Here is a 16720-nt window from a genome sequence, read left to right as displayed (position 1 = left end):
AATTGTATTATGTTAAGTTTTTAGAAACTCAATAAAAAATATTGAGTTTTGAGATACATATTTTAATGTCAGTAATTTTTTAAGAAACCAAACCAACCAAAACCAAATATTTACAATATTTATATTTACACGGTAGGATGGTACGTCGATTTTTTTGTCAAAATAAAACTATAACAGACCTGGATCTGCTGTTGAGCCGGTCGAGGCGGTCGATGCGGTCGAGCCGGTCGAGGCGATCGGGTCGATCGGGTCGATCGGGTCGGTCGGGTCGGTCGGGGCGGTCGAGGCGGTCGGGCCCGGCGGCGGGCGGGCTGCGGTTGCGGTAGCGGCCGCGGGGGGACGGCGACCGCGGCGACGCACGTCTGCACACCCACATACAATACAATACAATACAAAAACATTTATTCAAATAAACTTAATTTAACCACTTTTAAATAGTCATAACATTTTTTTATCAACCGCTCGTTCGGAAAGCAGAAGAGAGCAACACAAGAAGAGCGAGCATGAAACTGTTGTATTGCTCTTTTAAATAAACCTTGTAAATTTACATTTACAAGTCGAAACGTGTGAATACAAATTACCAACCAGTACTAATTTATACACATACCCATATATACACACTGTCTCGATATATAGAGAGATCATTGTGCAAATTAAAATAATTACAAGTAGATGTACAATCAAATAAATATGAATCGTTATTACTCTTTTAAAAATTATTGATTATTTTAACATTTTTAAAAATTTTGTATAAATACAAACTATCAAGTAGCATAAATATTGTGCGTGCTTGTTCAAAAAGAAAAGTAGCACCAGTTCCTGAATGACGAATCACGCAATTTATATTTAATCTACACATATAAATAAAATTGGAGTGTCTGTATGTAATATTGAAATAACCGTTTTTTACTACTGGCATATGAATATATATACGGTACATATACCAAAATATTTTTTATTATAATTTTTGTCTGTCTGTCTATCAATCTGTTTGTTCCGGCTAATCTCTGAAATGGCTGGACCGATTTTAACGGGACTTTTATGTTTGAAAAATTCTTTTATTTTAGAAAAATAAAGTTAAATTCCACGCGGACGAAGTCGCGAGAACAGCTAGTATTACATAAAATAACATAGTTTATATTCAAACCCACTACATGAGTACTTGACAACTACTCTACTACTATCTACACTTTTGAAACGCAATTCTTAGCATTACACGGATTCACCGTGCGGGAGCCGGGTCCATGGTGTGGCAGAGGGAAGTCAGAGCAGTTCCCGGGACTTGTGAGCAGGGTGTAGGTTTAAGGAGATCCTTTCTAACGTATTTCAATACTCAAGATGTGGCAAAATATTCCAATTTTAATTTTTTTTTTTATACCACTTAGGTGGCAAACAAGCATACGGCCCATCTGATGGTAAACGGTTACCGTAGCCTATGGACGCCTGAAACACCAGGGGTGTCACATACGCGTTGCCGACCCTTTCTTTTTTTGTTTTTTTTTTTAAATTGCAAAGGGAAACATTTTTTATATATTTCTTTTGTAGAAAAACCACATAAGGTCGCGCTAGCTTATACCACGACTGCATACGACTTGCTTCCTTAGGAGACGACACTAGTAGTTTTTCCACTATTTACCTGCGCACGTGGTCATGTCTCTCGTCGTGCCGACGCGCACGTCTCCTCTCCCATGACACAGATCGTCTCCTTCGTCGTGCTTCTGCGTCGCGCAACTGAAAATAACAGTTGTTTTAATATATACACTGCTATGTACAGTGTGCTTCGTATAAATTATATGTCTGGAATGTTCCATTTCTATTTTGTTCCTGGGCTGTATTTTTAAAGATATTTTCGAATTGTATGCGCCATTTAAAGCACAGTGCTGAAGACTTGTTTAGAATAGAATAGAAAATCATTTATTCAAATAAACTTATATTGAAGCACTTTTGAATAGTCATTATATTTTTTTTTAATCTACCGCTCTGTATGTTTAATTAATTAAATAGTTTAAGAAAGTATACTCACAGAGTCTCCACGTCTATCTCTTCTTCTGGGTGGTTGATCAACTGGCTCTTTTAGTAATTCAGTCAATGGTAATACCTGTGACGAAAATAAAAAAATATTTTTACCTTACATATAAATAAAATTGGAGTGGGAATGGAATGCATATGAATATAAATATATTTTTTTAAATTGTTGTCTGTCTGCCTGTTTGTTCCGACTAATCTCTGAAATGGGTGGGCCGATTTTGACGGGACTTTTTTTGGCAGGTAACTAATGTAATAAGTAGTAACTTAGGCTACTTTTATTTTAGAAACATTACTTTATTTTAGAAAAATAAAGTATAATTCCACGCGGACGAGGTCGTGGGTACAGTTAGTTATATATATTTATGTTCTAATGAGCAAGCGCCACTTTTCCTATATTTACTTTCTCTACTGACAGGTAATCTGGAAGTGATTGCTTAGCGATAAGATAGTGCTTGTACCCGTTTACCATATATAAACTAAATATTTTATTTATTTTCTGTATCTGGTGAAATACAGATTATAAATAAATGAAAAAAATATATAGTTGTATAAAGCGATACCTTTGCATATAAATCATATTATTCATTAATTATTAAAATAAAATATACAAGAAGTAAAAGTTCACCTTGACGAGCGTGTGTTCGTGGGGCGGGGGCCGCGCGGTGGGCCCGGCGGGGGCGGCGGCGGCGGCGGGGGCGGGGGGCGCGGGCGTGGGCCCCGACAGCGACGGCTTGCGGGACACCACCACGCGGTGGCGGGGGGCGGCGCCCGGCGCGGGGGCCACCACGGCGGTCGCCTCCTCCGATGTACCGTTCGGGGCTGCGTGAAAAGCGTAACAAACATCTCTACTTTCACATTCATAATATAATTTTCACATACTATTTCTTCTTTACAACGTTCTTTTCCATCCCTCTACTCCAGAATATCTAAAAACTCTTTATTTCACACTAAATCCCCGGGTTCTGCTTTGCGTAGCACCAGAAGCCTTTGTCTGACGATCCCTGCTCACTCCTCCACATATTATTCCAACTCTTTCACTGTCCAAGCCATTCGCCTTTGGAACTCTCTACCACTCTCCATTCGATCCGCTCAATCTCATACAATACTTAAAAATCGTCTAAGATCTCATTATCTGTCCCTATAGCTCATTTTTTCCTATTTAACTCTGAAATCTTCAAATATGTAGTATATGTATATGTATATTTATATATATATATGTATGTCTATTAATTCGTTTGATAATTATAGTGTCTTGTGTGTGCTATCTACCTCTTCTGTGTACGTTAGTCCTATTTGCAGGTTGTCTGTAAGAAATTACTTATAGCGACCGCTTTTTGTTCAAGATATTCTATTTATTGTTTTTTTCTTATTGTATTTCTTCTATTTGCACAATAAAGAGATTATTATTATTATTATTATAATAAGGCAGCTCTATTACTGAAAGCTATTTTAGCCTTTTTACCCTGACAATACAGTTTTTGACTTACGGTGATTCTCAGCGTCGGCTTCCCGGTCCGGCTCGGGCGCCCCGGGCGGCGGCGAAGGCCGCTTCTCAATCGGTTTCAAGTACTCATGGCTATCCAGGGACTTGAACAACATATCCACGAACGGTTTCGTTTCTGTTAACAAGAGTAAATATACATTAATGTTAAACTTTTGAAATTTTCAGGTTCAGAAACATATCTTATTTAGTTACACATGATTACATAGTATAAAACAAAGTCGCTGTCCGTCCGTACCTAAGTATGCTAAATCTTTAAAACTACGCTACGGATTTTGAAACATTTTTTTTATTTTTAATAGAGAGTGATTCAAGGGGATAGTTTATATATATAATATATGTACACCCGTGCGAAATTGGGGCGAGTAGCTAGCATTATATAATTAAACCTTATTTCCATTGATCACTGATTCTTCATTCACTATCACGCTGATTATTTTTTGTCGTGTTTGATACTGTTACAAGAAGGTTCTTATGAAAGGAAAAAAAGTTCATCAAAAAAGTGGAGTCAGGATGTCTAATGCTACGTTCACATTCAGCCGCTTCCCCTGCCACTCGCGCTGCAGGAAATATTGCCGAAAACTGAGCGAGAGGGCTGAATGTAAACACACACTGCCACTCGCGTTGCCAGTCCTTAGACTCGCGCACGAAAAACTGACAATCGAGGGAGCGCCGGGCAGCGCGAGTGGCAGCGCCAAAGGCATGGGAAGTATTGTGTTTACACTCTCGCGCAGCTCACTTCCCTGCCCACTCGGGCTGAGTGTAAATTGGGCTTAATGAGTCGGGTAGTTAGAATAGTATATAGCCTAATAGTATACTAAGCATTTCTTTTTTTCAGGGTTGACTGTTACATGACTTATACATTTAAATAATGTAAAGAGGCTAACGTTTCACTCGATGGTGAGTACTTACAGTGCTTGGCCGTAGTACACACTGTTCATATATCTGAACTATGATTTGGAACCTTCATCTATCCAGAACTCGGTAGAAAATAAAAAAAAAACTTACCATGCTGCAGGAACACGTCGAGCTGGTCCAGCATCCCGTCGCGCAGCTCGTCCAGCGGCTTGTCTTTCTTAACGAGGGCGTACACATATTTCGCGAGAGCCGCGGGGTCCGCATCGCATCTGTGAACAACAAAATAATATCTCAGGACAATTCACACAGCGCCATCTACGCTGCATTTGACACGATATAAAAATTTTGACGTTCACAAGCGGCAAAATTGTCCTAAATGAATAAATAATTTTTGAATTTGTAATTTTGATAGATAGATCAAGCTTTTATTTGCGTTATTACATACATACAAAGGCACAGTAATATGAAAGACAAAAATAAAAAGTAACATTGGTCAGTTTACAAAATACAATATGGTAAAAAAAAACGTAATGTGTGTACCGCCCATTCGCAAAAAAAAAGGCAGCACCTCACTGTATTGTTTGCTATATGCAACACCAATAATAATAATAATCTCAGAACAATTCACACAGCGCCATCTAGACCCAAGTTAAGCTAGCTAAAATTTGTGTTATGGGGTACTAGATAAGTGTTACAAATACAAAGTTTTTTTTCGTAAATACATATTATACATATAAAACACCCAGACCTATACCAACGACCATACTCATGAATACAAATGTTTGTGTCGTGCGAGGAATCGAACCTGCGACTATCGGAAATAAGGCGGTGTGCTACACCACTAAACCACTGTGACCGTAAATGTGTTATGATCTATAAAAATGTACAAAAAATTCATTCTTTGATGGCGAGCATTATTTTATGAATAGAAATAGACATCAATTTTTTGGGAAGGAATTGACTCCAGATATATATATAATACTAGCTGTCCCAGCAAACGTTGTTTTGCCATATATATTAATAACGCTATAAAAAAATAGGGGTTGATGATTGAAGGGTGAAAATTTAGGATTGTATGTATTTTTGTATGTTGTATCATAAAAAAATAGAAACTAAAAAGTTTGTAAAAAATAAAATTTAGGGGTGGACTACCCCTAACATTTAGAGATATGAAAAATAGATGTTGGCCGATTCTCAGACCAACTCAATACGCTCACAAAATTTCATGAGAATCGGTCAAGCCGTTTCGGAAACTGTGACACGAGAATTTTATATATAAGATATAGCTCACGCTAGTTTGGGAGTCAGGACTGCATCAAACTGTACACTGATGAAGGTTTAAATAAACCTATAAATAAAAAAAAAATTCTAAGTAATATGATCATGCAACTATTTATCAACTACAGTCCACGTGTTGACGTATCTTATCAATATGATAACGATGTCTATTGTGACATGTATCTTGTTTAGTTACTTAGTAACTTTATGTAATATTTTGTAGGCCGTATATATTATATCTGTATGTTAAGATAGCAATGATTTAAAATAAAATATATAAATATAGGTCTCGGTGGTCTAGTGGTTTAGCACGCCGCTTTACATCTATGGTCGCGAGTTCGATTCCTTTCCATTCCCACGGTGTAATCATTAGTATTAATAAGTATGAATGTTTGTATTATAAATTCCGTGTTAAAATTAGTACAACTTGTGTGATCATTTCATAACACACGTAGTGGACAAAAATAGACTCAGTCCCTTGGTATTTAAAATTATTTTTAAAGTAATGGGGAGGTCGAATTACTAAATTTATTATTTATACTAGCAGCCATATTATGTGCTCGTGATTTCCTCTGCATGGTTAGATGAAAGACCTACTGGTCTTCGGAACCATTAAGAATGTTGGGGAGGCCAATCAAAGGTCAAAAATTGTCCATTAATCACATGATTCTTGAAAGGGTAGGCAAAAAACACGAAAATATCACAAGGGGGAGGGGGAGTGTAGTAGTGTATATACCTATGCATTTAAAGGTAACATTCTAAAAAAATTACACGTGTTTTGATGGAAGGGGGGGGGGGGATCTCGCTTTAGTTACATAAAACTTTAATGAATTATACACCCAGTTTACTCGGTAATAACTGTTGATATATAAAAACCGCATGAAAATAATGTATTTTCATATGGTTATAGTTTTTATATAGTACTTTCAAATCAATACAAACTGACTTACACATTGATAAAATTTCTATTAATAAAATTTATTTTATTTTTTGATAAGATAAAGACGAAACAATCATAGAAACATGAAATAGCCTTATTTTATATTTTTCTTTTTAGGAATATTCTTATTAATCAATATAGAAACCGCTACACACTAAGAATGAGTGCGTAGCACTTTTTATGTTGATTATTGCATGCCTCTTACTTATTATTGTATAATTATTTATATTATAAAAACATTTATTTAAAAGAGCAATACACAAGTTTCTCGCTTATTCTTCTTGTGATGAATCTGTATTCCGAATGAGATGTAGAATAAAATTTAGGCCTATTCAAAAGTACTTGTATTGAGTTTATTTAAAGAAAGATTATTTCTAATTCTATTAATCATCATCACATATCATAGAAAGTGAAAAACATTTTAATTGTGGAAAACTACATAGATTTCATTATGTAGTTTTATTAAGGGTAGCATTTATAAAATGATTATGATTCTTTGTCTACATATGTAATAGATCATTTAGATTAGACCAAAACATGATGATTAGTATGATAACTGCTTATCTTTCTAAATTAATTTATCATTATAAATATCAACTGTTGCCTGATTAATTAACATTTTGTAATGAACAATTATGCAAATGAATGTAACATTCTATGAATATTTTGTATAATTATTTGAAGACATTAATCATGTAAAAACATTTTTTTTTTCTCTCTATCTGCGATCAGCCCTTCCGGCTATAATCAGATTTTTTGAAGTTATTGGCTTTTTGAGATGAGGCACCTCCAGTAAGGTGCTATCTCATTTACTTTCTTTAGATGTTGGCAAGGCGAGCTCTTTTTAATCTAGATGGACAGTTATTTATATCCAGTAGTTTTGAAGCTAACTGGTTCTTATGGCCGGCTAATCTGTGTTTATATCTTCCACAGTATATGTAAAAACAAATTGACAAGCTTAAAAGGAAAGTCGGAAAAGGTGTACAGGTGGTATGGAATATACTAAAGTATGATTATTAATTCCAGTCTATTGTAACTGGCTAATGAAGAAATGTTTTATATTTAAAATTTATAGTTCCTTTTGTAGATTCTTGTTTTGTTACTTCAATTCCTGTGGGTATTCATTGTGTGTGTACCTGATGGTGTAACATGTGGTTGTGGTGTATATTTTAATCATGTATTAATAAGAAAAAAGACTAGGTAAATGGAGAAAAATATATATTAATTTAGACTACTGACAATTAAATATAATAGAAAAAAAGGAATTGAAGTATCAAAAACAAGAATGTAATATAAAAGAACTATAAATTCAAATAAAAATTTAGAATATAAAATACATAATTATCTGATTACCCAGTTACAACACAGTCAGTAAAATGAGAAGTGCAACTGTCACTGATACAAAAAAGGGGTGACCCGCTACAATAGTGGTGTTTGGCAATCAATAGACTTAGACATTTAGTCATGCTTTATTTTATTAGGTATCAAAGTGTCTTTTTTTTATTCTAAATATTTAATACATACCATATTAAATAGTAGGATTTTAGAAATATGGACCTTACCAGCATCTTAAAATTTTTCACTACAACATTATTACAAAAGCTGGGAAATAAAATGTATAAAGAGATTCAGAGGAATTAACACTAGAAAGTCGGGAAAATACAAATAATTTTATACTAATTTAAAGTTTTTATTAGTAATGGCGTCCATAGAGTGACAAGTGATGACGATAGTGTTTCCATAGGAACTCTGACTTCATGTAATTATATTTTAATAATATTGATTGACATTAGTGGAATACTGTGACATTTATTATTTTATTGTGGTACCTATTATGTTTTAATTAAATTTAATGACATATTGTAATTATGATATCAATTTCAATATTTGCATACCTCTACGGGGTGCTGCATGTCGTGTACTTATATTATATTGTAAGATCAAAATTACCATGTAGCAGGCAAATAAATAAATTATTATTATTATTATTATTAATAACCAAAAACAAATAATATAACAGTATTTTATGTAATAATACTGTCCCGGCAAACATTTATTTGCCAAATAAATTAATAACACTATAAAAAAAATAGGGGTTGGTGATAGAAGGGTGAAAATTTAGGGTGTATGTATTTTTTAAAGACTCATAATAAAAAAAATTTGCCCAAAAATAATGTTAGGGGTGGACAACCCTTATCACTTAGGGGTATGAAAAATATTTAGTAGTCGACTCTCAGACCTACTGAATATGCTAAACTTTCATAAAAATCAGTCAAGCCGTTTCAGAGAAGTATGGTAACCAACATTGTGACACAAGAATTTTATATATAAGATTTAATTACTTACCCTGTATGTCTTCTGTTTAATTACCGTAAATTACATACTGTATCTATATAATGGCAATTTGATTTGAATAAAAAAAATGTAATCTCGACTAACTTTTAATTAGAAAAACTCGATTCAACCACATCACTATTTATTTGGGACTATAAACCTGCAACACTGGAAATGTCATTTTAGTGACTGGAATTAATAATCGTACTTTAATTAATTGGGAAGTGTTTTTTTTTTATAACACAGGGGACAAACGAGCATGCGGCTCACCTGATGGTAAGTGATTACCGCCGCCCATGAGCACCCGCAACACCAGGGGAATTACAAGCACGTTGTCAGCCTTTTAAAAAGGATTAACTCTTTTCTTGAAGGTTTCAATACTTAGGGTGCTTTTTAATGAGTAATAATGTAATGGATTGTCTAGGTGCATGTACCAGCATGTTCATGCTGGTGGGGTCTACAGAAGGGTGATAGTGTGGGCTTGAAATTTGGTCAGTTGTCCTGATAATTTACATGAAATTAATAGAAATCGAAATATTTATTCAAATAATAAGTTTATTTGATATAAATACTTCAGAATAGTGATTTTTCTATTCTACTGCTTATTTGGACAGCAGCATGTGTCAATACATTACCATTCATAAAAAAAATTGAATTGATGGTTTAGTAATTGTATTTTACTTTCATTTGTTGCACAAACCAATTAATGAAATATATAGAACTAAAGAATAAACTTCTCATAACCTGTCATAGTTACAATTCACTTTATAAACATATATAAGATTAGCTGTACACACAAATTCATCCACATGGAATTTAACTTTATTTTTCTGAATTAAAAGAATTTTTCTAATCTAAAAGTAGCCTAAGTTACAGCTACCGGCCCAAAAAAAGTCCCGTCATTATCGGTCCCGCCTTTTCTAAGATTAGCCAGAACAAACAGACAGACAGTCAAAAATTTAAAAAAATGTTAATTTGGTGTATGTACCATATTTATATTCATATGCCCGTAGTAAAAACTTATTTCAATATTACAAACAGACACTCCAATTTTATTTATATAGTATAGATGTGTAGATGACTGGAAGCATATGGACATTTGAGGTTATCAAATTATTGTAAACATGAAATGAATTATGTACTTATTAACAACAAAAGTCATTGGTGGCCAAGGGAATATGAATAATTTCAATTTTATTAAATATTTTAATGTATTAATGACGATAATGATAAATAATTTGAAATGTTATCAATAATTTGCTTATTAATGTACATATTTCATTGAATAGCTTAAAAAATATGCTCTCTTGATAAGATTTATATGAATTTGACTATAGTACGGCAAAAGCAATAACATGTTTTTGAGCTATATTCTGTTTTGGTACAGTGTAAACATATCTATCCACAAAATGAGCAAAATGAATAACAATATAATTAATAGAAGTAAGAATAAATTAATGTATTTTAATATTACATAAAATCATCAACATGTGAACACAATGTCAAAAAATGAAAAAATATGTATTTGTGTAGCAACGTAAAGCCATATCGACACTTGGAGGAATATATTCATTCAAAATAATATATTTTAGGGACTGTGACATGAAATTAGGTCGATTACTTGTTTATTTTAGGTCAATGTAGAATTTTCGAGAATGTTTAAATATAAGTATGTGCTATTCTACAGTAAATTAAAATGGCTGCGTGCGTACTCACAGGGGTTCCAATATGGACGTCAACCACGATTTAAATACGTCTGGATTTTCTATAATCATCTCGTCTACGTCAAATTATGGTTTATGAAGAACAATCCATTAAAGACACAGTTAAATTTATTATATTGCTTTCGTTTTATTCACAGCAGTCTATAAATTGCAAATTTAATTGGCATATATGACGAATCTTTGACTTGTTCTTAATATGTCAACTTTTTTAATTTTTTTTGGACACTCGTGACATTTCGTGTATATGTCAGTCTATACGTCAAACATTATGACATCATTCAATCAATCAGACGAAGCGCGAATGTTGCCATAAGTAACATCAATATCTCCCATTTTAACGTTACTATTCGTACAAAAAATTTATTACAGTGATTACATACTTACTTAGGCTAGCTAGGCTACTTGTAGTATAATAAACTAAGACAAATTATTGTAATTTAAAACCAAATTAATGGATATTATTGCCCATCCCGATTGCATAAATATTGACAATATCATTATGCTGACCATAATGATATTGCAATATACATATAAAATTCCGGAGGACTAAATTGTAATAACTCAGTAACCTATAATTTTACTGGCATATCTCTTCTTCAAACCGATAACTGGATTTTATACTTCCGATTTCATACTTAGTACTTATCGCATTTTGAATTGCAAACGGTATAACTTAACCTGACACTTGAATTTTCAAATGTTTCATATAAAATAACAATCCTTTTGATAATGATGTCATAATTACGACCTCCCAGCGATATTCAATAAATTAGCAATATTTTTGGGTTTTATTTTTACAAATTACTATTACCTTATCAACATAATATAGGAGTTTGCGTTAAGTTCCTAAAATCAATTCCAAATCTTAATAGTCAAACCGCAAATTCAGCAGAAGTCGATTTTATATATTGTCTGTGTGGGGTAAATCAGTGTCACCAATTTCAGCCACCAATCAGCTTGCTTTATAAGTTGCGATTCGGTTATAGATTTGTATGAAATGAAATGCCTACGACAAAGGTATCTGCAAACTACTCTGTATAAAGTATACCTCACATGTACATCAAAAATAATATTTTATTTACATAAAATTGTGAACCGCGAAAAGACGGTCTTTTGTGATTTGAAATCTCATCGTATGAGATAATTGTTTAGAAATGTCGGATAAAGGTCGTTCGCGAGATATGTGGCAAATCTACTGATAGCGCGTGGCAACACCGTTGCCGGGTATAATTTTATTCTTACAATCGAGGAGCATACTACTCATCAAAGTATATAATACTCAAGATTCATATATATAATATATATACATTGTAAACATCATAAACCTGACCAATCCTTTATCCTACAAAATTCCGTTCTATTCCGTATATTTCTGTGTATATTTCCCTGACTTTGATATTGGCTAAATGCGAAGGCAAAGCCAAAGATGGAGGAGGAGGAGAAAAATAAATACTCAAGATTCAACAAGGATGTAATTGCAGGTTGAATACTTTCTTTACTGCTATTTTAATTTTGTTTTGTATCACAATTATGTTATGAATTCACACAGCCGTATCTGTAAATATTCTTACAATTTACTTGTAGATATGTTGATTGTTGACTGTTTCTTTCACCTCCACCTTCCTTACAAAAGAATATACCTACAGTACAGAATATTATACAAATCAACAAACGACATTAATATAAATGTTTGTTTTTTTTGTTACAATTATATTAGGTATAGTTACCTAATATAATTTTTTTTAAAGTTTTCTTAGTTTTTTCGGAAAATAAATAAATATAAATAAATAAAATAAAAAGCCTTTATTGCTATACTAATATTTTTACATTTGGTTAATATTATTATCGTTAAACGGTACAGCTTGTCTTCCGACATAGGCCTCCTCTAAAGATTTCCATTCTGTCCTGTCCTTTGCTTTACGAGTCCATATTGGACCGGCTATTTTCCTGATATCATCTTCCCATCTTACTTTCTGTCTACCTCTATTTCTTTTACCGTCTCGTGGATACCATTCTGTTGTTATTCTTGTCCATTTCTCTTCCTTTTCTCTTATCATGTGACCTATCCATCTCCACTTTAGCTGTTTATAAGTTTTATATGCATTTTTGAAATTTGTTTTATGTTTAATTGTTTTTAGTTTTATGCTGTCTTTTCTTTTTACCCCTATTATACTTCTCTCCATATTATTTTGACAAATTTTTATCTTATTTGATAATTTTTCTGTCAACGCCCAGGTTTGACATCCGTATAGTAAACATGGTAGAATACACATGTTATATACTTTTCTCTTTACCTTAAATAAATATAAATAGTGTTTATTTATTAATGTGATGATTTTTAACAGATAATATTTACAAGTAAATGAATAAATGTGTGCTTTTTTTATATAATACGAGGGTAGCAAACAAGCATACGGCTACTCTGATGGTACCGTAGCCTATGTAAGTACGCCTGAGACATCAGGGGTGTCACGTGCGCGTTGCCGACCCTTAAGAAACTAAGATAAAATTAGTGCCATTAGTGTTATAAAGTACTCTTGTAGTCCGTAGTAAATAAGAATAAGTAATTAGGGTAACGAGTTTGGAATTTAATATCCGGGAATAGGTATTATTATTTAAAAAAGTCCTAGCCCAAGAGATCTACTATTTGTAATTAGAAGTTAATTTGCTACGATGATGTACTAATTGACTTCGTAAATATAATTCTCTGCTGAACCGCCAGTAGATTCAGGTTAGCCTTTACACGGTCCCCCTGGAAACCGTTGTGATAAGTTCCTGGTGAATTTGTGACGATGGACTTACTGTCCTGAACTCGTGATCATCTTATCATCCTCCACTGGTACCCCGTTCATCATGGGATATAGTGATCTATCAACGCACAGCTCAAACCACTGGACGGATCGGGCTGAAATTTGGCATGCAGGTAGATGTTATGACGTAGGCGTCCGCTAAGAAAGGATTTTGATTAATTCTACCCCCAAGGGGATAAAATAGGGGATGAAAGATTGTATGAAACTTTGTCAATTTTAAACCGATCGAGCTGAGACTTTGATAAATTCCACCTCTAAGAGGATAAATTAACGCGAGCGAAACCGCGGGCAAAAGCTAGTATTACATATTACTGCTAATGCGTTGCAATATCGGAGAACTAAGATGTCATGCATTCTGGGATTTCACTGTCTTTTCTCAGCGTATAACCGAAACTACTTACTGAAATAGGTAAGACTGCTAGGTTACACGTAAACTGTACAGGGGGGGAGAGATTATTAGTAATGGGGAATAGTAACCCCATTGCTAATCATTTACCATGTTAGGTCGACCTCCAAGCGGTCACCCCTGGACACCATCGTGGTTAGGTTAGGAAGGTGAATTCGTCATGATGGGCTAAGAGACCTGAACTCGTATTCATCCTATCATCCTCAAATGGTAATCATCAGCCAATATAAACCTTCATACCTTGTAACCTCTTTGAATGTGTTAGAAATATTATTGAATAATTTGACAGTTTAATCATATAAATATTATTATGACCGATATAATTAATCATTATACATTAATTATTTATCTACCCGCATCATTAGATGGCATGATGCGTGAATGATACCTGACACTTGTATGTTAAATTGTAATATCAGTTATGAATCGTATCCATCATAGCAACGAAATATTCACATTCACTCTATATATTGACTCATAAACTGTGGTCTCACTATAGTTCACGCGTGATATAATATAGATTTTATCGAAAAGCAAGTTCACAGGGATCAGTCGTACGATAACCCGTACAACTTAACAAAAAGCGCTTCATTTAGCGCGTGGTGCTAAATAAAGCACTCACGCTATTGTCGTCGCATTATTACGCCTGAATTCAATGCAAGGACAAATTCGCGAGTTATAGAAAAAAATACCAATTTTCACTGTTTTTGTTTATTTTTATTTACGTATGTGCATTGTTGAATCAAATAAGTCATATTATGCGTTTTTATAAGCCATAAATAAAGTGAATAGGTATTTATTGCAATGAGATTGTGATATTTTGAACTGTAATTGTAATCGCGAAGTGATAGTGCGATTACGGCTACCGCTAACTGAACCGAAGCGAACTCTAATTTTAAAATTGAATGATTTATTTGCATCGATCATCGGGTATGACAGTCGTTGTCAAACGTTTGGCGCGAAGACGGCCTTTTATACGTTTTTAATATTTTTTTTTATAAAACTAGGGTTGTGATTTTTAGTGTTGTGGTGATGTGCCTTTAAGTATATGTTCATAATTGCTTTATTTGTCGGAGTAGTCGTTATTAGTTATTTTTATAAACTTTTTATTAGGGGACTAGAAGGCGAAAAAGCTCTAAAGGGTAAGTTTTTTTTAATAGACATTTACAAATAAAAATATACCTATACATATAACTTTCTACGTCCATATTTAATTACGTTTAGGTAGAAATATTTTATTGTTACTATATAGTAATTAATATTTAGTTTAATCTAAATATACTTCTAATTTTTTAAGAGATTAGTAAGTAGTATTTGTAAATTTTAACGATAGACAATTATATTGCATATAATTTTTAAAATTAAATTAAATTGTCTATTATTAAAATTTAAAAATTATAATTATTCAATCCAGCTTAAGACAGTTCTTATCTTGTTCGTATATATTAGAAAGTACCTACTACTGTATAAGGTCTAATACGCAGTGCGAATTTTACTAAAGCAATTTTTTTAGAACTTATGACTGTTTTTCTAAACTAGTTTACAATGTTTTAGTATTTGCATTAGTGTTGTCATTTTTTAACACTTAGAATTATTATTATTATAATTATGAAAAAATTACACAAATATTTTAAAAACATATTATCTTTTGATAAAAACTGATATATTTTGTCATTTTAATAGTATTTATATCAGTTCATAACTATTGTTGTTCATGGGTTTGTATAAAATGATACATTTGTATTAAAACATATAAATATTTTTGATGCTGACGTACTGGCCATATAGTTTTATAGTTCATATTTACACTATACTTTCTATTAAGTATTTTATTATATACTCGCACCGGCTTCGACCGCGTGTACATGTATTATACATATAACCCGTCCTCTTAAATCACTTTATTTATTAAAAAAAAACCGCTGCAAAATCCGTTGCGTTGTTTTAATAGCATAGGGACGGACAGACAGCGACTTTGTTTTATATTATGTATTTTTTTTTGTATACCGAACGATTTAGTGTCTAATAAATAACGCGACAGATAACAACAATTTTAGTATTTGTGTAGTATTTAGTAGCAACATTCGCTGTCGAGACCCTCGGTCCGTGGGGTCCTAGCGCTATAAGACTTCAAAGTAATAACGAAAAGGTTAGACGACATCATAGAAGACCGAAGAGCTGGCAGCTACCTTGGACAAAGAATTAGTCTAGCTATTCAAAGAGGGAACGCTGCCAGTATCTTCGGAACGTTGCCTAAAGGGACCACTTTTAATAATATATTTTAATCATTTTAGTATTATATGAATGTGTCAATGACTGATATGATTTTGATATCCTTTGGTTCTAAGGATGAGTAAGATCGTTTTTACCTTATTTTTTTTAACTATTCTACTGTTGACCGTAACTGGACTTTACTCATCGAACGAAAAAAGGTGGGGGGAAAGCCGATTGTTAGTAATGATCTTATTGCTAGCAACGACGTCAGGTTGACTTCCACGCGGTTCCCCCGGAAAGCATGGTGATAAATTCTTGATAAACTTATCACGATGGGCTAACTGACCTGACCTCATGCTCATCTTATCAACCGCCGCTGGTGCCCCGCCAGCGTAAACAGCGCAGGCAGTGCACTATTCGATTATCATCCGTAGAAAATAAACTTGACCACTGACATATGGACGTTATGTAAATTAATTGTGCTCAATGCATTTGAAAATGAAGATATAACTGTTACAAAAGCCGCAATAATGTACAGCAATACTAACTGGAGGGGGTGGGATAAATTGTATGTTAATATTGACATATTGAAAAGTGTTGGCCTGAGGGGGAGGGCGAGGAAATGTT

General features: G+C 33.4%; 1 protein-coding gene across 1 annotated transcript in view; it reads right to left on the bottom strand.

The window, feature by feature from the left end:
* Positions 1-10842, bottom strand: part of LOC131842320 (zinc finger protein swm) — a 30885-nt gene extending 20043 nt beyond the window's left edge. Inside the window, exons 1-7 of the mRNA XM_059190860.1 lie at positions 10656-10842; positions 4538-4656; positions 3516-3647; positions 2654-2847; positions 2024-2098; positions 1637-1731; positions 180-362 (exon numbers count right to left, since the gene is read on the bottom strand). Of these exons, the coding sequence (XP_059046843.1) occupies positions 180-362; positions 1637-1731; positions 2024-2098; positions 2654-2847; positions 3516-3647; positions 4538-4656; positions 10656-10714 (857 nt within the window). The 5' untranslated portion in view covers positions 10715-10842. The remainder of the gene's footprint in view (positions 1-179; positions 363-1636; positions 1732-2023; positions 2099-2653; positions 2848-3515; positions 3648-4537; positions 4657-10655) is intronic.
* Between the last annotated feature and the right edge of the window lie 5878 nt (positions 10843-16720).

This window comes from Achroia grisella, unplaced genomic scaffold (assembly GCF_030625045.1).
Source record: "Achroia grisella isolate CSIRO2021 unplaced genomic scaffold, CSIRO_AGI_Agris_v1 utg2156, whole genome shotgun sequence".
Classification (NCBI taxonomy): domain Eukaryota; kingdom Metazoa; phylum Arthropoda; class Insecta; order Lepidoptera; family Pyralidae; genus Achroia; species Achroia grisella.
This window is presented reverse-complemented; position numbering and strand designations above follow the sequence as displayed.